The sequence below is a fragment of the Epinephelus fuscoguttatus genome, linkage group LG19 (assembly GCF_011397635.1).
Source record: "Epinephelus fuscoguttatus linkage group LG19, E.fuscoguttatus.final_Chr_v1".
Lineage (NCBI taxonomy): Eukaryota > Metazoa > Chordata > Actinopteri > Perciformes > Serranidae > Epinephelus > Epinephelus fuscoguttatus.
The window spans coordinates 39,129,767-39,153,467 of record NC_064770.1 but is presented as its reverse complement, the minus strand read 5'-3'; the positions used below and the strand labels follow the sequence as shown (position 1 = coordinate 39,153,467).

At 42.7% G+C, this 23,701-nt stretch overlaps 1 protein-coding gene across 1 annotated transcript in view; it reads left to right on the top strand.

Annotated features, from left to right (window-relative positions):
* cpt1a2b (carnitine palmitoyltransferase 1A2b) overlaps positions 1-23,701 on the top strand; it is an 81,663-nt gene that overhangs the window by 36,917 nt on the left and 21,045 nt on the right. The window contains exons 11-13 of the mRNA XM_049561052.1: positions 4,252-4,440; positions 9,588-9,693; positions 14,651-14,767. Of these exons, the coding sequence (XP_049417009.1) occupies positions 4,252-4,440; positions 9,588-9,693; positions 14,651-14,767 (412 nt within the window). The remainder of the gene's footprint in view (positions 1-4,251; positions 4,441-9,587; positions 9,694-14,650; positions 14,768-23,701) is intronic.

The window sequence follows — 23,701 nt, the reverse complement described above, 5'->3', positions numbered from 1 at the left end:
GGCAGCTGAGTGAAGTGGAGCCTGCGGAGGAAACACCGGGACCGTCTGGATGTAATAGTCCGTGAAGGTGCTGCGGTGCTCGGCTGCACAGATAGGAAACCCCTCGGCTGACAGGATGTACCACTCTCTCACTCCGCTCTCTCTCACGCAGGCGCAGAACATACGTGCTACTTGGCCGTCGGATGTAGTCCGTGTAGTGTGTTCAAATGCAACTGACACAGGGCGACGTGAGGCGACGTAGACGACGCAACAGTTGGCTTTCGTCGCCGCTAGTTCTTTGATGTCGGTTTGGTGTGTCAGCACCTTAACAGAACAGCGTTGGCCTCTAGTGTGACGTATAACATGAGCATCAGCAGCCCTCTGTAAACACTAACAATAGTATAACATGGCAACAACAATCATTTAGCGTCTCTGTTATATGGCGGCAGATTGTCCTCTGCTCGGAGAGTAAGGAGCTCACCGTTACATTTTTGGCTACTGTTCTTCCTTTTCGAGTTAGCTGCTAACTGCTGCTAGCTCCTTTGTAAATCTCGTGTTGGGTCACGCACATGTTTTGTCCATGGTCCCGTGGCAGCTTAAAGGTGAGACAACTCTGTCCCCCCGTTCTGCGATTGTACCTCAGAGCACTGCGAGGCGGCAAAACAGTGTAAAAGCCCCACCTCTAAGATGCAGTGTAAAGAGAGCTCAGGAGACACAGAGCGAAAATACTGCAAATGTAATGCAGCGCAACACCAAATGAGAGTGAATCTGGGGTTGTTTTTACATTCACTTTCACCTGTAATGTCCACTTCAGACCAAAGACTCACGATGAGATGAGTTGAAAGAGGCGACTGCTGTCGATGCTCCGTTCTGAAATGTTCTAAAAATCTGTCGGTTCACACCAGGTCAACGAGATGAGACAGTGTATCATCTTCATGCAACAGCTCTCTGTGCTTCCAGTCTGATTTCCAGTGACATCACATGTCGATGACAATCATTTACTATCTCTGTTACATGGCGGCTGATCTCTTCCTCTGTTCAGAGAGTAAGGAGCTCCTGGACCTCTTTGTTTTCCCAGTTTGTGGACAGTTTCAGCCTTGAGTTAGCTGCTAACTGCTAACAGGTGCCTTTCAAATCTCTTGCACACATAACGCGTCAACAAAACATGACACCGATGCCTTTTTACTCAGATGTCAATTCAGCCTTGTTACTATCTCTGCTGCTGCCTTAAAGGTGAGACAACTCCCAACTCCCATTGTTCGACTGTACCTTTTATACACAACGACAAAGTGGAACTCATTCAGCGGCTCCTCTGGCAGCAGCACAGCGTCTCTCCCTCTCCTCTCTGATTCTGTCGCAAACCTTTGGTGATGGAAACCTACGTGAATAAACTCCATATATGTGACTGTGTCATTACAGCCTGATGATCAGAGATGATTTATATATATACATCCCAGGGGACATTTTTTAAATGTGTAGTGGTAGATTTGATTTAGTTGAACTATTAATATTGTGACAGGATCTGACTCTTGAGTTACTGGTGTTGTTCACAAACTAAAGACATGAGATCATTTTTCTTAGTTTTATTAGATGACTCATTTTGTTGCAGTTCTATCGTCTTTAAATTAAATATTCTTTTACTAATTTGTTATATCATCAAGAATATTGTTATCACAAAAATACCCTGATATTATTTTAGGGCCATATCGCCCACCCCTACTGTCAACAGACTAGATTATTTTCATGTTGTTGATCACACACAGTGTCTGCGGTGTGTGGTGATGCAAAATGCAGCTGCTGAGTTAAAGAGTAATTATTGAAAATACAGAGATATACTTACTGTTTCGTTTTTACGAAACGTGCTGGTGGACAGACTGAGAGTCGCGTATGTGAGTGCATTTGGATGTCAACAGGAACAAATACAGACACACACTTATCACGTAGATCACCTCCCTCTTCATCTGTATCAGATTAATTTACTGTGCTTTTGTTGGCATGACGTTTCATGTGTGTTGCCAAAGCACCAGTTTAAGACAGTGGATCCACAAACAGTTAACAACAATGTGTTAATAAACAACAAACACAGAGATTAAAAACAGAATAAAATTTGAAGTGAAGGAGTAAATAGAGTCAGAGTGTGATCTGTAAGGAGATGAACTCCAGCTGTCTCCCAGGCTGTGACATCACTGATGTATTTTGCTGCATCCTCGACGCTGACACTATTTCTCATTTTAGTCTGGTCAGTAGGGCTGCCAACGACAAGAATTTTCCCAGTCGACCAATAGTCGTCATTTGGGGCCATTAGATGACTAGTCGCCCGCATGTTTACGATTTTAATGTAATTGTTAAATGATGTATTTTAGACAAGGCAACAGAGTTGAGTGGAAGGTGCGAGAAAGAATCTGACTAATGATGAAAACTGTGTGTGTGTGTGTGTGTGTGTGTGTGTGTGTGTTCCAGGTTTCTCTCCTCACTGACTTGGTCAATCCATGTGAAATTTGGCACAGTGGTAGAGGGTCATGGGAGGATGCCAATGAAGCAATATTACATCAGTTGGCCAAAGGGGGGCGCTATAGCAACCCACTGAAATGTCAAACTTTGAATGGGCATATCTCATGCCCCGTATGTCGTAGAGACATGAAACTTTGCACAGAGATGCCTCTCCTCATGAGGAACACATTTGCCTCAAGAACCCATAACTTCCGCTTATACAGATTTTCCGCCATTTTGAATTTTTTGAAAAACACTTCAAATGGATCTCTTCCTAGGAAGTTTGAGCGATGTGCATGAAACTGGGTGAACATAATCTAGGGAGCAATATCTAAAGTTCCCTCTTGGCAAAAGTTGGAAAACTTCCTAAAACTGAGCTTCTATAAGGCAATGAATATTGCGGAGGGCGTGGCTCATCACATAAAGGTGTAGAACATCTCAAGGGTTTCACCCATCACCACGCAACTTTGTAGGCATATGACCACACATAATCTGAGGGGACCCCTCCATTATTGAGCCCATCAAACAAAATGGGGGCGCTAGAGAGCTCATTTCTTATCTAGGCCTAACCGCCATATGGATTTTTACTAAACTTGGTAGATATGTAGAACAGGACGCCTCAAGGTGACTGGAGAAATTTAACTCTAATTGGCAACTGGGTGGCGCTATAACAACAGAAAAATGCTTCAAAATGGCTAAAATGCGACCGATCGCTGTGGCTCCCCCTGTGGACCAATGTTGGTGTTGTTTCTAATGTTTGGTATGACTAAGTCATGGTATGGTATGCTGTACATAATCACGGAAACTGTCAGTGTGTCATTCTGTCAGTCAGTCATTCTGTCTGTCCCACGTTTTTCTACTCACTGACGTGGTCAATCTATGTGAAACTGCACATAGGCATTGAGGACTGGCATAGGTAGAAGGTGACAAAGCTACCAATGGCTATGGACTAGTTGAATTAGAATTAATTGAATTAAATTAAGTTATAATTTAAAAAAAAAAAAAATTAAAAGAAAAATGAAAATTAAAATGTCACAAAAAATGTCCTTCCACCACCATCAAACCTCCAAAGGATCCTCCTTGGGTGTCTTGAACTCCATGTAGGCTGCCACCTCATCCTCGGGCTGCAAAGTTTCATGGCTGGAGTCCTCCACGTCGGTGACCAATGTGACCACGGGGTCAAAGGTTACACTTGTGTCACTGACTTTCAAAATAAAAGCAACTTTAGCTGGATAATAGTGATTCAGATGTTAGAATATTACACACATGCTGCACAGCTTTTACCTTGTTTTATTCTGAAAAGGATATCTATATATTTCACTTAGTTCATTCTTACATGTGAATTCATATATATATATATATATATATATACACATGTTTTTACCTGTTACACAGCTTTTTGCAGGTTAACCTGGCAGTGCAGGCCTCTTAATTTCAAGTCTTCTCAGATTGTCTCTCCAGTGGGATAAAAGCATAATTTATGAGAACATGGCAGAGGGAGGATGAGGTGTCGTAATCAGCTCCTTTTTGATAAAAGGTCCAATAAATCTTGGATGTTCTGAGTTCAGTGCCTCCTCTGAATCATCACAGGACACCTGCAGTTTCCTCTGTCATCAACTTCCTGTGCTCTGACACTCTGTCTGTGGCCTGAGGTGAACTTTGTTTAAATCAGATTACACATCTGTGTCTATGATGATATTGATCGTGAGTCCAGTCGGTGTTTCACTGTGTGTGTGTGTGTGTGTGTGTGTGTGTGTGTGTGTGTGTGTGTGTGTGTCTCAGGGTTCCCTGGTCTCAGATGAGGAAGCAGTACTTCAGCTCTGGCATCAACAAGCGATCGCTGGATGCCATCGAGAGGGCGGCGTTCTTCGTAACCCTAGATGATGAAGAGCAGGGCATGAAGGGAGACGACCCAGCGGGGAACCTGGACCGCTATGCCAAGTCTCTGCTCCATGGGAAATGTTATGACAGGTGAGGAAAGAGACCAGACTGGAGAGTTGACAGAGGCAGCTGCAGTACGTTATCTCAGGCTGGATTCGGATTGAGATGAATCACCATGGCGTCTGCTTTTGATTCCTAAAATAACAGCTGAAGAAGTCAGCCTTATCTACCATGTCTGATGTCATACAAACAAAAGATTTCACCAGTCATCCCAGATAATGAAAATGAAAGCCACACTGGCAGAGTCGACCCAGAGGTCCTTACAGAACGATTCCCCTTAAACACCAGCGCAGAGTTGGGTACAGGACAGAGGAAGGAAAACAGAAGTAAAACCTTTGAGTCACTAATTTTAGCATTTAGCATAGCATGTAGGGTCAGGTGCCAAACTCAGTACTTTTAAGGGCACTGGGGCTGCACCTATCATTTATTAGTCTGAGTCTGATGCTGCTCAATGTGCTCTACAAAAAACACACAAGAACCATGACTGGAACACTGTCACTGACACAGGGAGAACATGTCAGAGCACCTGGAGGAAACCCACGCTGACACGGGGAGAACATGCAAAGTCCACACAGAGTGGCTCCACACCCTGGGCTTCAAACCAGGAACCCTCTCGCTGTGAGGCGACCGTGCTAACCACTGCAACACTGTGTCACCCTGAATCATACCCTGAAAGTGTTATTCAAATTGACCAATAGGGGGCGCTACAAATGCAAAAAAATATCCTATCCAGCTTTCAACTTTTAAAGGTCCATGCTGGCTTGAACCCCGAAATTGTTGCTGCGGCTATTTGTCGATTAATCTAACAATTATTTTTCAGTAGGTCGACTGATCTAACAACTAACAACTAACTTATTTCATAACTATTCATGTTTTACTACTGGATTAATATAACATTTAAAGCGACACTTACCTTCCTGGAAATTTTATGCTTTTCTTTGTTTAGGTTAAACAGCTATTAATAAGCTGATGGCACACTAAAATGTAAGTGAATTCCACCAGAGATAAAAACTCATAATTGTACCATTCTCATATGGTTCTAAGAAAACTCCGACCAATCATTGCGATTAGCCGAGCATCCTGTCTGTCTTCCCCACGTGGAGGCCTCCGACTGAGACAACAAATAGGCTAGTAACAGGGACACTTGTGGATATAAACTTTTCTCCGTAACAATGGCAGACAAATGCAACCACCTCTTCCACCTGCAGCCGCTCCAACAGGGAAATCAGCTGGCAAAAGAAAGAATATAGCAGAAAAAGCTAACACTGAGAGAGAACTCGATGCTGCAAGAGTCAAAACTCGGGTCAACATCGGCTCTGCGTTCGAGCGATGGCAAAGACTGATGCAGCTTCATCCTGAGACAAAAAGGGACGAGATGGTCGCAGAGTTTCTGCTGGACGGGTGTTTTTAGTTTGCCTCTAATGTAACATAGGCTATAACGTTATGTATGACAACACAGCACAGTTGCTAATGGCTAACGTTAGCCTACTGTAGCGTAGCCTCAGAAACATTAACGTTATCTTCCTTGTGCGTTTCCACTTCCTAGTAACGTTAACGCTACTACCTAATGTTAGCACTGTAACCTTATTCTAAAACTCATCAGTCATCACTGACTCCGGCTGAGTTTTAAAACTTGTAACGTTACACTTGCTCTCCTCTTCCGTGTATCTAACGTTACCATGCCAACGCCTATGACGATCATAGATGTAATGAGGGTGTAATGGAGGAGGGAGGAGTAGGCCTTTGGAGGGAGGTGGGAGTTGTGGATGTTCAAATTTTTTCTAAGTGCTGTGTGAAATGCAGGAAGGGTAAGAGTAGCTTTAGATAACCCCAAATATAAATGACAAAAACTCGTCACATGAATCTTTAAGCGGCCGCGGGCTCCGTTCTGCCGCCGTAGCCGGAGTACTGCGGTATGACGGTAACCACAAAAGCAGTACAGCGGCTCATGTTCACTGCGGTAAGTTACCGTCACCGCGAATGCCGCCCAGCCCTGCCTGTGACACATACATTCATTTAATCACCGTACATCACAGCAGTCATTTCGTTGAACTGGAGAATCAGGATTTTTTCTTAGGTACTTGAAACTGAAATGGTTGTAACATGGATTTAGAGATCATTACTGGCAAATGTGTTTTGCATCAGTGTGGGCCGAGGGCAGGAACATCATGGTCTGTAATGTTAGTTTAAGCTGTTTTCTGACTCGTGCGTGCCTGCAACAGTAAATAGAACATATACAACAGCTGAATACCAAAGTTAGATGATGCATGTAGAATCGTGTGTGGCGGTGGAGAAAGTTGAAGTGACTCCTACTAACAGAGATGCTCCCTGTGTTGATCACCCTGATAATATCATGCTTGGGTGGGGACAAAAAGTAAACAGGATGTTGCTTTCTGCTCTCAGATGCTTTGGAGTGCTGCAGTTGTTCTCCTGTGAGAGAGACAGGTCGTTTTCACTCTGCAGGCGAGGTTTTCAGCTGCATCTCCTTCTGTAGAGGAATCCATGCTTTCACTGCATGCAGCCTACAGTATTGCGACTCACGGGCGCTTGTTTTGCAAATGGATTAAGTCAATGAATCGCCCGCCCCTTAAGGCCTACAGATTCTTGTCAAATCCACTGGTGGGGAGTCGGGGGGGCTGCCAGGTTTAGACAATAGGTGGAAGTGCTGCGAAATGCCTGAAGCCTGAAAGCCACTCATGGAGCTCTGTGACCAGCAGCAGGGGAGCTGCTTTCAACTTCAGACAGGAGGCACAAACACTCACAGGAGCCAATACTGCCACTGCAGCACCGCAGCTCTGATCTGCTGGCGTAGTTTCGACGTGTGGTCTGTTTTCTTTTCTCTATCATATTCATAACAGCCCAGTATCACTGCGAGATGAGCAGACACACACTCTTATAGACCGAGACAAATGATAATCTCTATGTGTGATCAGAAAAGAGCCGAGGAGCAGGACCATCTACGACACACTCCTGGAGTTTGTTCAAAAGCTACATTATTGTTATCACAGAAAAAGTAAAGTACTGGTAAAAGATACTGTTGGGTACCAGTTCAAATGTGAACCAACCCTATGAGCATGACTTTCGCCTTGGGACAGGCATTTTAAGTCATTTCCATATTTGAGTGTTCCCATTCAATTATCATAGAGTGAAATAAAGGGTGTGTTCCAACTACAGGGGGATCACACTCCTCAGATTGAGGAGGAGGAGGAGGAGCCCTGTATGTCCTCTATGCATGTATTGTGACCAGCTCTTTACCCTCGCCAGGGTGCTGGAGGGGGCATGGGAGTTCGCCCAACCAGTCCACATGTGTTTTGTGGATTTGGAGAAGGCTTACGACTGTGTCCCCAGGGGCATCCTCTGGGGGGTGCTCCGGGAGTATGGGGTTGGTGGCCCCTTGCTAAGGGCCATCCAGTCCCTGTACCGAAGGAGCATGAGTCTGGTTCGCGTGGCTGGCAGTAAGTCGGACCTGTTCCTGGTAGAGTTGGACTCCGCCAGGGCTGCCCTTTGTCACCGGTTCTGTTCATAACTTTAATGGACAGAATTTCTAGGCGCAGCCGAGTGGTGGAGGGTGTCAGGTTCGGTGACGGGAGGATCTCGTCCCTGCTATTTGTGGATGACGTGGTCCTCCTAGCTCCATCGAACAGTGACCTCCAGCTCTCACTGGGACGGTTCGCAGCTGAGTGTGAAGCGGCTGGGATGAGAATCAGCACCTCCAAGTCTGAGGCCATGGTCCTCAGCCGGAAAAGGGTGGATTGCCCACTGCAGGTCGGGGGGGAGGTCCTTCCTCAGGTGGAGGAGTTTAAGTATCTCGGGATCTTGTTCACGAGTGAGGGTAGGATGGAGCGGGAGATTGACAGGCGGATTGGGGCGGCGTCAGCAGTGATGCGGGCGCTTAACCGGTCCATTGTGGTGAAAAGGAACTTAGCCAGAAAGCAAAGCTCTCGATTTACCGGTCGATCTTCGTTCCAACCCTCACCTATGGTCACGAGCTCTGGGTAGTGACCGAAAGAACGAGATTGCGAATACAAGCGGCCGAAATGAGTTTCCTCCGCAGGGTGGCTGGGCTCAGCCTTAGAGATAGGGGGAGGAGCTCAGACATCCGGGAGGGACTCGGAGTAGAGCCGCTGCTCCTCCACATCGAGAGGAGCCAGTTGAGGTGGTTCGGGCATCTGGTAAGGATGCCTTCCGGACGCCTCCCTTGGGAGGTGTTTCGGGCATGTCCAACCGGGAGGAGACCTCGGGGCCGCCCCAGGACACACTGGAGGGATTACATCACCCGGCTGGCCTGGGAACACCTCGGGGTTCCCGCAGAAGAGCTGACGGAAGTGGCTGGGGAGAGGACTGTCTGGGCCTCTTTGCTGAGGCTGCTGCCCCCGCGACCTGGACCCGGATAAGTGGAGGACGACGAGTACGAGTACGAGTACGAAATAAATCCAACTTAAATCAAGTGTAGCTTGAAATTCATTTCTTAAACAAACAGGCTTCGGTTAGTCTGGTTAGATGCAGCACTGAAGGAGAATCTTTGGAGCTGCTGTCCTGGTCAGTTCAACGTCTGCCTGGTTACCAAGAGCTCACACAGCAGCAGCGGCTAACATGCGACACTGAGCCGTTGTGCAGTCCGAAGAAACTTGCAATATGAGACAAAATAAAAAGACACATTTCCTCCATTGTTTCTCTCCACTGGAGTTTTCTTTCTGGCTGTTGCCACTCCCCCCCAGTGTCTGGCGTTTGGCACAGCAGCTGAGCTATCCTCCCTCTGTCTCCACACTTCCAGTATGCTTACTCTCTGTCTGTGTGCAGTCCACATCCTCCTCCTCTTCATCATTATCATCCCCCTGAATATCACTATCTGCCCTGCTGAATGTCTGAGTTATGTAATGATACTGTGCGACACGTTCCTCTGTCTTCATGCAGCTGTGTCCAGCTGCCACATTTTCTTCACTGATTCTTGGTAAAAAAAAAAAAAACAGACTCAGTGTGCAAATACTTTTAATCTGACTAAATAAATGTCATTTTTGAAAACCACTGTAGCTGACCATCGCAAGGCCGACCTGCTCTGCCTATAGGAATCAAATGTTTATAACAGTGCACTTAATTAATTTCCTAAAATCTAAGTCCTTTAAATGCAAGGTCATACTTTCTCACGTTTCCTCCATGTCTCCTCTCTCGCCCCTCAGGTGGTACGATAAATCCTTCTCCATCATCATTTACAAGAATGGGAAGAGTGGACTGAATGCAGAGCACTCCTGGGCCGATGCACCGACCGTGGCTCACCTTTGGGAGGTGTGTGTGTGTGTGTGTGTGTGTGTGTGTGTGTGTTCATTGGCTTTTGTCTCACAAGTGTGTTTGAGCAGTTATCCATCACACTCTGTGACTCACAAAGGGAGAAAGTGAAAGAGTCGGTGCTGCTGGAGTCAGAGACCCATTTCCGAGAAACGGCTGTGTAGAGGAGAAGTGCTGGATGAGAGAGCAGCACAGATGATTATTACTCTGCAGCTGCTTGGCATCATGTTACCACCATGGCTACCACTGCTGCTGCACGACAGCATGAGGGATTCAGGGCAGGCTGATGTGGCTTAGAAACAGTATCTCAATATTTTTAGGCAGTGCTGCAACATACAAAACATATCTTGATATTTTCTTTGAATATCTGTTTTGATTTAACCCTTTGGTGATGAAATCTGAAATTAAATTCAGAGGGAGCACAGCTCGTATGTGACGTTTCAGAGGGCTCTTATTCTGAAAATACACATCAGAATGTCCTGTTATCGTCTGAGTGAGACTCTGAGGTGGTGCACTGTCATTCTGAAGGCAGATTGTTCTTCAGAAGTTTATTCTTTATCATTCAGTTTGACTAAATACTCACATAGTTGGAATCTCTGAAACACAGTTTGCAGGCGAGAGTTGTTTTTTTAAAAAAAATATCATTAATTTTATTTATCATTTAATATTTGTTCCTTTTGTTTTATTTATTTCAGTGTTTTTATTTATCATTAACTGACTGACTTATTGAATGAATCTAAACTTGCCGATCATGTTCAACAGAAAGTAACTTTTATTTTAAAATCAGCGTGACACATTCGGAGCAGATTCATGGTGCTGCTACCGTCCACAGCAATTTTTTTTTTGTTGCTACAAATGCGCCTTTGAGGCAGCGATACCCATGGCCATCATGTTTTCAGGTTTTTCGTACGTCTGTGTACGTACTAGACTTGCACTGATTACAATTTTTTGGGCCGATTTGCAGAGTGTTTGGACGGCGGGTTGCAATTTCATTTTTTTCAAACCACTTTACTGCACACAAGATATCGCAGTATTTTCTATCTTTGCTTTATCAGAACATTTTAACCAAGACACAACCAGCTCTTCAATAATCATCTCAAACAAACACAAACAGTGACACAGGTTAAGAAACATTTTCCTTTTTGCTCAAATATAACTTCAGCTACAGTATTAAAATAAATAAGTAAAAAAGGCATACATAAATAAAAACATGGATAAATAAAATAATAATTCTTGGTGTATAGTATTTGTGGGTCATTTCTTGAATAGACAAAAAAGTAAAAATATCTCTTGTGGAAAATTCACACAGGTCTTCAGGACGCGCCCGCCAGTAAACGCGCAGACACGCGCCTCATCAGTTTCAAGCAGCACAGTGCAGCAGTGAGAGCTCCGCAGTTCAGTTTAACACGGACAATTAACAACTTTCTTCTTCTCTCTTTTCATGTGTGCGTGTGAATGATTAAGGTGAGAAGCCGCCCATGTTTCACTACCTCACATCGCCCAAGCCGTGAGTTGCACATGTGCATGTGTGTGCTGCTGATGTTACACGATGTCAATCATGCGGCGCGCCGGGAATTTGACCGGCGTTTTAAATCGGCATATTTTAGACTGACCGGCCGATCATGTGAAAACTGGCCCGATTCCGAGCACTGCCAATAAATCGGTGCACGTCTAGTATGTACATATATCCCACACTCCTGAACGCGATAGCTGAAGAACACCTTGAGGAATTTTTTTCAACTTTGGCACAAACGTCCACTTGGACTTACTGATGAACTAATGAGGATTTGGTCGTCAAAGGCCAAAGGTCACTGTGACCTCCCAAAAACATGATTTTGGCCATAACTCATTTGATAATAATAAAAAACAGAAAAAATGCGACCAAACTGAACTGTATCGGACTGTTTGGTGGAAATGGGGCTTAAAATGGCAACCACATTTTCAGTTTCAGCAGCCTAAAGCTGATGTCTTGTTTCCAGCATGGAAACCACTTTTAGAAATTCGTGTTGAGCTCTGTGTTCGACTCATTGCCCAGCCCTGAAGTGAGTCATTGTTCTGTGATGTAATAACTCCAAAACAGATCCCACAAGTAGATATTTGTTTGTTGGACACCTGACAGCTGCACTGAAAAGATTGTGTAACAGCTGCAGGTAAGAGGTCAAATATCTGCATAGTCCTGCAGGTGTTTGTTATGTCAACAATACAAAAAACAGCTGAATAAGATATAAATAATATATATAATATTACTTTATATGGCACCCTTCAAAACAGTGGGACAATGTGATTCACACATACAAAATAATACATAAAAACAAAAACATCACCCAAAAAAATGAAAAAGCAACAATAAACCATATCAATCACAGTTACAGAAAGTCAGGCTTATAAAAGTGATTTTTTATGGTGATGTAACAGAAGATAGTGAGGTTGCAAGGCAGATTTTAACACTGAGATTGTTCCAAAGTTTTGGGACCCTGACAGCAAAAGTACAGCGTCCCTCACTTGTAAGTCTAGATTAAGACAGTGATCATTTTGTTGATAAAAACTATGACGACAATTTTTCGTCAAACACAGTTTTTTCATGACGAAAACAAGACGATGACGAGCTGAAAATAGATCTTGATCATAAAAACTAAGATGAAATCTATGTCTCTATCAGACTATAAGACACTGAAAGCCAAGAACGGCCGTGCTTGTCATTATCTTCAGATGCAACATGAGCGACAGTGCTGGTGAACTCCAGTAAATAGTCTGCACCAGGATGTTTCAGTAGCCAGCAGAAACAGTCAGAGCGGAGCAGCATCAGCCGTCGGTGTGAGTTGTGAACGAGTTTACAGTGAACCTGGGGACAAATCCTAGTTGGCTCACATTAGTTATTTGTTGAGAGCATAAATAGAGAGATGTTGAGCTTTTCAGATGATGATCAGTAAGTGTGTGCTCGTTAATCAGCCCTTAAACCTGTCACACACTGCTCGAGACATGACACACACATTATCTTATACAACCTGTCGCCTTGAGTCTGATTTATGATCCATGAATCAGCCTCACTGGGTTAGTTTAAAGATAAAAAAAATATAGAAAACATAATGACTAAAAGTCGACTAAAATGTGATGAATTATCGTCGACTGGGACTACGAAGGATAAAAGTGACTAAAATGTGACTTAAACTAAAAAACATTTTTGTCTCAAGACTCAGTCTAAAATCTAAAATAGCTGTCAAAATTAACACTTGATCAAGGGACAATTTTTAGTAATTTTTGTATAAAGATCTGAGATTTCATGCACATAGATAGGGCATAAAAGTTCACAGATGTATAGTGGTGCTGGATTATGTAGTGCTTTAAAAGCAATGATTAAAACTTTAAACCAATCCTGAAGTTACCAGGAACCCAATGCAGGGTCGTGATTGTGATTGCTTTTGTTTGATCCAGTTAAAAGGCAGTGTTTTGTACAATCTGAAGGCATGAGTGTGCTTTATTGTTCAGGCAGGTAGAGAGTAAATTACAGTTGCCAATTCTGGAGAAAATAAAGGCATAAATAACTTTCTTCAGGTCAGCAAATAAAAGAAACGATCTGATTTTTGAAACCAGTCGAAGTTGGTAAAAACAGGACTGAACTACATTATTGACATGACTGTCAAAAGACTGTCGATATTATTAGAGTTGAGTGTCATCAGCATGACAATGGAAAGAGATTTTATGATTTAAAATGAACCTGCCTGGAGGAAGCATGTAAATATAGAACAGAGGAGGACCTATGACAGAGCCTTGGGGTACTCCATAGGGCATAATGGCAGTAGATGATGATAAGTTACCAAGAGTGACTGTGAACTATCTGAAAGTTAGAAGATGAACCATTTGTGGGCAGTGTCTGTATCTCCTACAGTGAATAATAATGGTCAGTTCTAGAGAAAATAAAGGCATGAGTAATTACCCCCAAGTCACAGAATGATGGAAATGATCTGATTTTTTTAAACCATTTGAAGTTGATAAACAGAACGGAACTACATTATTGACTTGGCTTTTGAAAGTTAAATTGGATTCAAAGATAACCTCTAGATTTCTGGCAATGGACTGAACAGAAGGCGCAAAGTTAGGAAATGTATCATTGAACACTGAAGTGTCTGGTGGCCCAAAAAATATTATTTCAGACCTTTTGTCCTGGAGTCGGAGGAAGTTATTTGACATTCAGTACTTGATGTCCTTTAGAATATTTTAAAATACGTCTGTTTGGGGATCCTGGTTTTGTAGACACATAGAGCTGAGTGTCATCAGCATGACAATGGAAAGAAATTTACAGAATAGCAGAGGACCTAATTCAGAGCCTTTGGTACGCCGTAGTGCATAATGGCAGTAGATGATGATAAGTTACCAAGAGTGACTGTAAACTGTCTGAGAGTTAGGAGATGAGCCATTTGGGTGTCCTACTGTGATCAACTGTTGTCAGATCGAGGCTGACACAACATCAGACAGATAATAAAAACAAGCACATAGATGCCTCATTGAATATGTGATGCAGAGAGCGCAGGCGGTGGTCTGCTGAGCGGTGGGATGAAGACAAGGGCTTTGATGACTCATTCTCTGGAGTACGTATTTAGCATGTGTCCACTGTTGATGGCGTGGGTGCTCAGTTATGATGGAAAGACCACTGTGTGGGTGTGCTGAAGCACTAATAGGACAGTGAAACTGTAGCTTAAATGCTACATTGTCACACCCACTGCGATGAAGCTCGTCTGTCTGTGTGGGAGTGGAATTTTCCCGAGGAACTTTTTCCATCAGTAGCGAGCACCTACTGCTTCTTGAATTAGTCATTTATTCCATTGTCAGTGGTTCAACATGTAAAGAGGCACGCACAGGAAATGTGTGCATGAATGTGTCTGTATGAGAAAGATATTTGAATGATTTTGTGTTGCTGTGTGTTTGGATGTTAATATGAACCTGTTTCCTATCCCTCCAGTTCACTCTGGCCACAGACGCCTTCCAGCTGGGCTACACTGAGGACGGACACTGTAAAGGTGACGTGGACCGCTCACTGCCCCACCCACAGAGACTGGCCTGGGACATTCCCACCGAGGTACACGCACTCTGCGACGTGTCTGTTAAAACGCAGAGCCCTCACGTCCACGTGGACCCCACATGTGCAGTTGTGATCATATCGTTTTTCATATCACATGGGAGCGTTTTCATGCTCTTACCTGCACCTGCCTGTGTGAGCAGGCACACGTCTCAAGAGCTGTCAGGGCTGCCAGGGTTGTTGATTATGTCATGAAACCAACACGCTTGAACAGTGGAGTCGTTGAGTTGTGTGGAGTTATCCCCATTAGACCTTCTTATATACAGCTGTCATCAGACATGTTGTTATGAACATGTGTAAACCTTTACAGGTGGAGTCTGTGATTCCAGTCTAGCATGTTTTGTCAAATTCTGTCTGTCTCTTCTGTGTGCACGGAAAAAAATCAGGTGTTAAAACACAGCCTTGGCTCTGTCAATGTGAAACAAATTGGCTTGGACTGAGCCATGAGACACTATTGTAGAACGTCATGCTCATGCACAGGGCAGGGGAAAGACTGTGGGAAAAAGAGAAAGGCAGTTGGGACGAGAGGAACATAAAACATCTGTCAATACATGCTGACGTGCTGAAATCCATTTGTTTGAGTGGCGACCCGCCTGCACTTCCTCTCACTGCACAAAAATGAAGCCACAATATCTCAGATATGGCTCCTGCCGTTTGGAGCCAGAGGCTGCGTGGTAGGGATCTCTGGGTTATTGAGTTCCAGCCCTGTCTGACCAATGACAAGCAGCACCATTGATGGCGGGCACACCGGCTGGCACACACTGCTGTCAATCATGACGTCAGACCTTCTTTGATAGCATCAAAAAATAATAATGAAAACCAAACCAAAAACAAACATCAGTGGTAAGAACTGCTGAACATGACAGAAACATCTTTGGAAAAAATGTATTTGAGGTGCCACACTTTTAGTTTGGTTCCGGTATTTTTGTGACTTTTTTAGGAAAAGTTATTCAGTAGTCAGTGTTTCATAATGAACATGAAATTGAATTTCCCGTTGAAGAAAAGTTTGCTTGCTGTTATAGTTTTTAGAAAGAAAATTGCAATTGTTGCATCTCTAACTGAGGAGCTGACTCCTGAGCGGTTAAAATTTATCTTGATTAGATGTATTGCTTTAAAGAGTTGGTATAACAATGATACTTTTATCCTTTGAATGAGAAAACAAAAGTGTCTTTGCTCTCCTGGAGGATGATGAGCGACCGCTTCCTGCACAGACAGCAATAACATTCCCGTGTGCAGGTGTCAGAATACTAATGAAAGACAAAGTCACATGAAGTTAAAAACACAGCTATGGAAAACAATCAAGTCAAACCCTTTCACTTACAGACGAGGTTGTTTTTATTCCAGTTTTACTTTCTAATTCATTTCTTATGTCATTATTGATAATGAGATCAGACGTGCGCCCACAGATTATACATCCCAACAGTCTGAAGTTACTGTGGAACATATTTAACACCACATATACATGCACTGTATGTGGCGCTGAACTCTACAAAACACAATGTGTGATAAAGACTGTAAAAGCAGTGTATGTAGAAATACAATAGTTTTTCTATTAATGATGCGTTTATGAGTCTCATAGTTTTTGCAGATTATTTTGGCTTCTTTCTTTCAGTTTGACTTGACGACCCGCACTGACAAAAGTGTGAGTAGGAAGAATACAGGACTAACTCCTGTTATTGCCAGTAAGCCACACTAACTGGCACAAACTGGTCTACAGATCCTCAGAGTGCCACAGCCCAGTGTGTTGCTGCTGGTGTCTCCCATTGAAAACATGTGCTGTGAAAGAATCTCACTATATAATGAGGAAAACTCTGTGTGTGTGTGTGTGTGTGTGTGTGTGTGTGTGTGTGTGTGTGTGTGTGTGTGTGTGTCTGTCCCACGTTTTTCTACTCACTGACATGGTCAATCTATGTGAAACTGCACATAGGCATTGAGGACTGGCATAGGTAGAAGGTGACACAGCTACCAATGGCTATGGACTTGTTTATATGATTTGCAGAAGCAAACTCTTCCTGTGGCAAAGGTGCAAAGGCTTTTGCCTTTTAATCCTTTAAATGTTGACTTAGCCTTTTTTTTTTTCTTTTGTCTCCACACTGCCAACAGCCGTGGCCAGAGACTTTATGGGTGTGTTCCAAATTGTCCTGTTTACTTCTGGTAGGTACTGCAGCTGGCCTTATAAAGTACCTACTGTTTTATGCACACAATCAGGACTTCATCATAATGCTCCCTGAACTTTGACTCTCTCTTATATCTGTTACCATGGAGATAATGCCGTTCACTGAGACAGAGGTCAACCCGCAAAGATCTGTGTTGTTATTTTGCAATAAGTAAAAACTGCACACATTGTAGATTCTGACATATTATATCCAGGATAATAAATAAAAAGAGGCTGAACATGTCTCTGTCTTTGTTATTTGATACTTATGCTCCTTGGTTGTTAGTTATATCATTATATTATATATTATTTTATTCAATCAAACAATTAATGCTGCTATTATTACTGCTGTCATTCATCATTGCGACTTCTGACAGTCGATGTGACACACCGCTGTGCAGATGAACAGCTGGTACTTTTGGCACGCTGCATTTGACACACTCTGTATTGAGACATACTAAGTTTTTCTGGCACACTCTCTAGTACGGTAGTTTGGGGATTTGAACGGTTGGCTGTCCGTCCGTTCATCTGTCCATCATATCCTTGTGAACGCGATATCTTTAGAATGCCTTCAGGGATTTGTTTTTCGAATTTGGCACAACCGTCCAGTTGGACTCAGCGATGGACTGATTAGATTTTGGTGGTTATGTGTCAAAAGTCACCTTGCATCCTTCTCATTCTCATGAATGCTTTATCTCAACAACACCTTCAGGGAGTTTCTTCGGATTTGGAGCAAACATTTACCTACTGTTAAGAATTTGGTGATCATAGGTCAAAGGTAAAGGTCACTATGACCATTTCCATCTCAATGTGTGAAAGCAGTATCTAAAGAAGGCACTGAGGGAGTTTTCTCAAATTTGGCACAAACATCCACCGGGACTGAACGATGAACTGATTAGAATTGGGATGTCAAAGGTCACTGTGACCTCACAAAACTCAAGAATTCATACACTAACTCTGACAAGACATCTTAAGGCAAGGCAAGGCAATTTTATTTATATAGCACCATTCATACACAAGGCAATTCAATGTGCTTTACAAGGGAAATACGTTAAGATAAAACATTAAAGGAACAATAGATCATTAAAAACAAAAGCTAAAAGCAAGAAACAGTGCAGAAAATGTATTTAAAAAGCAAACACAAAGCAAAAGCAACAGCAGACAAATATAAAAACAATAGCTACAGATTATCCTAACAATAAGTTACATATCTAGTTCACTGGTAAGCTGCAGTAAATAGTAATGTTTTAAGCCCTGATTTAAATGAGTTGACAGTTTCAGCCGACCTCAGATATTCTGGAAGTTTGTTCCACAGGCGGGGAGCATAGAAACTAAAGGCTGCTTCACCTTGTTTGGTTTTGATCCTGGGAACACTGAGTAAACCTGTTCCAGATGATCTGAGGGGTCTGGATGCTTCATAACGTACAAGTATATCAGAGATGTATTCAGGCCCGAGACCATTTAGTGCTTTATAGACGAGTAACAAGATTTTAAAGTCTATCCTTTGACACACAGGAAGCCAGTGCAGCAATTTAAGCACTGATGTAATGTACTCCACTCTCTTGGTGTTGGTGAGGACTCTGGCAGCAGCGTTCTGGACGAGCTGCAGATGTCTGATTGATTTTTTACTGTATTTTTTTTCTGTATCTTGTTTAGACAGAAATTCTTTTATTCTTGCTATGTTTTTAAGGTGGTAGTAGGCTGATTTAGTCATTGTCTTAATGTGACTATTGAAATTTAGGTCTGAGTCCAGAACTACACCAAGATTTCTGGCTTGATTTGTAGGTTTTAGTGTCATGGCGTCAAGGTGAGCACTGACTATTGATCTTTGTTCTTTGGGGCCAAAAACAACTATCTCAGTTTTTTCTGTGTTTAGTTGTAGAAAATTCTGGCACATCCACGTATTGATTTCGTCAATGCACTTATTTAGCAGATGTAGGGGACTGTAGTCATCTGGTGACACTGTTATGTAAAGTTGTGTGTCATCTGCATAAGTATGGTAGGAGATGTTATGATATTCCATAATCTGAGCAAGAGGGAGCAGATAGATGTTGAACAGAAGAGGCCCAAGAATGGACCCTTGAGGAACTCCACATGTAATCTTTGTTCGCACAGATTCATAATTGCCAAGTGACACAAAGAAATCCCTGTCTTGTAAATAAGATTTAAACCAATTTAGCACAGTGCCAGAAAGTCCCACAAACTTTTCTAGTCTGTCGAGCAGTATCTTATGGTCAACTGTGTCAGCACTGAGGTCCAGTAATACCAGATCCGAAATCTTTGATGCATCACTGCTCAGATGAATGTCATTTAAAACTTTTACAAGTGCAGTCTCAGTGCTGTGATGTGCTCGAAATCCAGACTGAAAGGCATCAAAGATATTGTTTTGCTCCAAGAAGGTGTTAAGTTGCTGAAAAACAACCTTTTCAATGATCTTTCCTAAAAATGGTAGGTTTGATATGGGCCTGTAGTTATTTATTACTGAGGCATCCAGATTAGGCTTTTTTAAGAGAGGTTTAATGACTGCAGTCTTCAGGGCCGCTGGAAAAAGGCCTGACTGAAGAGAACAGTTGACTATCTGTAGTATATCTGATGCTATGCAGTTAAAAACATCTTTAAAAAAGCTTGTAGGCAGAGTGTCAAGGCAGCAGGTAGTGGACCTAAGGTTTCTAACTATGTCTGTCAAAGTAGCATAATTTAATTAAATGTCGTCATACACTTCTGTCCACAAAGGTCGGCACTGACCTCTGTGTTGATGTCCAGGTGCAGCACAAAGTTAGTGATTGCACGGACTGAGCATGCTCCACTTACAAATATAATCTCTGCTTCCACACTCCAGTCACTACTGTGTTGGAATCACAGCCGCTGCTGCTGCAATAAGGACAAACTCTTTGTGCATAGGGCGCCCCAACATCGACTCCTAAATACTTTTTCTCAGTATCTAAGTGTTAATGACTCAAATTGGCTGAATCTATGGACAAATGTTTTCAACACACAAGTCTGTGCACATTTTAGGGCTGCAGCTAATGATTGTTTTCATTGTCAATTTATAGAATGTCAGAAAATAGTGAAAAAATGTAGATCAGTGTTTCCACTAGCCCAAGATGACGTCCTCAAATGTCTTGTTTGGTCTACAACCCGAAGATATTCAGTTAATTGTCATAGAGGAGGAAAGAAACCAGAAGATATTCACATTTAATAAGCGGGAATCTTTTCAGAGCTGCACGTTGGTCGCCTTTCAGTGAAATTCTTTTACGTTACTGTTCTGTTTAAACAGAAAGAGCAGTTGTTGCACATGAACATATTTGCTCATGTGTACAGTGTAAAAAAAGTCTGTGGCTCCTCTCTAAGGCAGGACCGTGCTCGACCCTGCTCTGTTATGAACTGTGCACATCCCTGACAACACATAGCATGTTAAAATCTGTCTGGGTGTTAGTTTCACTTTGACTTCATGAGAAACAATTGAAGGATTTGAGACTTAATTTAGACTTCTTTCTTTGGATTCACACACAGGGTGCGGCTCCTGTAAAAACACACGGTGCAATGAGAGGTGCAGGCGTCCATAAGTTTGATTACAATCAGACCACAGACTGAGAAGATATTAAAGATTAATCTCATGCAGACATTTAATCGACTGACAAACCACCCAACCTAGAGTGAATCAGACTCACATCACATATCTCTGTACTGAACACTTCATATTCTGAGTGCATGAAGTGTGTTCACACTGCATAGTGCAGGAAAATGTAGTGTGTTACTGACACGCTCACAACGGTCGCCATCTTTGTGACTACGGTTTAAGTCACAAAGTAAATCTAGCTAACTTGCTAGCGAGCTACAGCGACACATTTTAATCAGCATTGATGTTGTGGTGTAATTGTGGTTCGTGTGTGCGCTGAAATAGCTTTCAAATGTTAGCGATAATGCTCCACCATCCGTTTGCAATTTGCTGTTTAAAAAGAAGATGGAGAAGAAGAGGCGGTTAAAGAAAGGCCATTGTCACTTGTTGATTTGAGATGATGCAGTTTGTGCACCAGGCAAGAAGTACGTAGTGCATAACGTACTACACTGAAGTGCACTAACAGATTAATGTGATTTAAGACACACTCAGTGATGATTTACATGTGATGCTGTCTTGTTTTATTGTGGTCAAAGCTGTGGTCCTTTGTATGTACCTCTTATACATCACCATTGTGAGTCACTGCACACGATCACTTTCACTTTGACTCGGCTGGTTTGGGCCGGTCCGAGATGCCTTATCTCTTCCTGTAGTATGGCTCACCTTCCTTTGACATCCTGGTTCAGAGAGTACTTTGGTTCTTTACCAGCTTTCACAAGCTGCAGTAACAAACACAGGAAACTGCTTGATGTGTTTTGGTCATCGTCTTGAGGATGGAGTTTTTGGTGTAAAATATGGTGTAAAGTTGCAAAATTCCCGCTAATGTGATCATTTATTCCCCCCCAGATTATTTATTTGCCATTTTAACCTTTACCGAACAGCGATTCGATATAAAACAGGAGGAGAGTCGCTATATAACCCAAGCTCTCTCAACTTTTCAAGTATAATAAATGCACAATAGACACTCGCAAAATGTCAGAAAACACATCTTTTTGTATCTTTATCTATTTTCCATAAAGATCATTTTGGAGCCGACGTCACGATGACATCATGTTATCAGCTGGAGGTGCAGCTGCCTCTCCCCCACAGGGCTGTAGGCTCCATAGGAGTGTTAAAATGTGTTTGTCTTGTTGTGTTATTGGGAGCCAGAATAGAAGGAGTCATGGCTCAAAACCAGCCGCCACTGCCCGTCAACAAAAACAAAGACAACTATGGTTAAATGTGATAAGACCAAAGGACTGGACGGAGGCCATCATCAAAAATGCTCACATGTGCAGCGCACACTTCATATCAGGTTAGGGAAAAAGTATTTCCTGTTGTAGGGATGAATAAGGTTATGTGTATTAAGGGTTATCATGTCCACCTCATCAGAAACTGGGGAGGGATTAAGAGGAAGATTGGATTTCTCTGCAACGCTAACTTTTTAGCACATTAGCTAACGTTAGCTTCCATAGCAAAACAAACAAGTGTGGTCCTCCTTTGTAAGATTGGCTTCCTGTGACATCATCCATCCACTGAGTGAGAGCATACGGGTCGGCCAGTCTGGTCCCGTTGGTCAGTGTTTACTTATTCAAGTAACACTGGCGGTCCCGGAGAGTGAGTGACCTGACATGGTGCGTTGGTAAATTCAGTCTGACACTCTACACTAAAATGAGAGCCCTGTTGGTGGAAGAAACGCAGCGTTATATTTCTACATGAATGAACCAACGGTTAAGTTAATCACACATTCACTCCGTTCGGCGCTCTGCTGCCACTGAAGTTGGATGTCAAGCAAGAAGACTTCACCCGTTAGTGTCCTGAGTTCAGTCAGTGGGAAACATGCACCTGTCCCAACTTAATTATGCTGTAATGCAGCATCAAACTCAGAGTGACTCATCATCCCAACCTTTTTGGAATTGGGGTTGTAATGTCCTGATGCAGCTTTTAGAATATGTATGAGACCTAATGGTTCATGTGCACTCAGAGCAGCTCATGCATTATTCTGATATCTGAATGATAAGTTACTTAGTAATTATACACACACACAGGAAGTCGGTGGATGAAGTCAGCCAATTTGTCTGTGGGTTAAATTTCCTCAGAGTTGTTGTTGCCATGTTACAGAAGCAGAGAGGGGAAAACGCAGTGTGCTAATAGATTGATAGCTCAAAGACAGGATTGAATTGGTGAAACATAACTTACATAAGTACTTACATACTTACATACGTAACTCTGTGCTGAAACACCTGCACCAACTTTCTATACACTGGTTTGGTTTGGTTTGACTCAGCGTGTCAGCCCAGCTCAGCAGGGATTTATGTCTCCAGAACAACGGAGCTACCTGCTTGAATGTGTGTCTTTAACTGATGACGGCTTCTCTTGATTTAATGACATTTAAAAGCAGCAGGCTCACCATGTGCGAAGGCTACATCCTGCAGCCACAGGTTTGATTCTGACCTGAAGCCCTTTGCTGGATGTCATCATGTCTCTCAACCCCTTCACGTTACCACTGTCTGATGTAATAAGGGCCCAAAACATAATCTTTAAAAAGAAAAAAGCAGTAGGCTGAAGGCATTTATGATCCAAAATCAATGTTGGCAACCAAGATAACATGTTTCCCCAACGTTAGCATGAAGCTAAATGTAGCAGTGACTGTAACTTAGAATAATGTCACTTTCTACTGTAAAAGCTTAAGAAAAGCAGACTTGTTCCAGCACGAAATTAATCCAAAATCAATGCCTGTACTGAAGATGACGTTTCCCTGATGTTAGCATGTAGCTACATGTAGCAGTGACAGCTATGTAGATTAGCTGCACTTTGTACTGTAAAGAATCAACAATAAGAGCCTCTAAACACAAGCAGACATGTTCCAGCAGGAATATGAGTTGAAATCACCGTTAGCAACCAAGCTGACGTTTCCCTAATGTTAGCCTGTAGCTACATGTAGCAGTGACTGAATCGTAGAATTGCTAATAACAGCTAATAATATAATAATAACAGATTCTAAACAGAAGCCGACATACTCCAACAGGAATATAGTCCAAAATCTATGTCTGCAACCAAGATGACATGTTTCCATGATGTTAGCCTTTAGCTACATGTAGCAGTGACTGTGATGCAGAATGGCGTCACTTTCTAGGAATCACCAGTAAAATCTTCTAAACACAAGTGCACATGTTCCGTA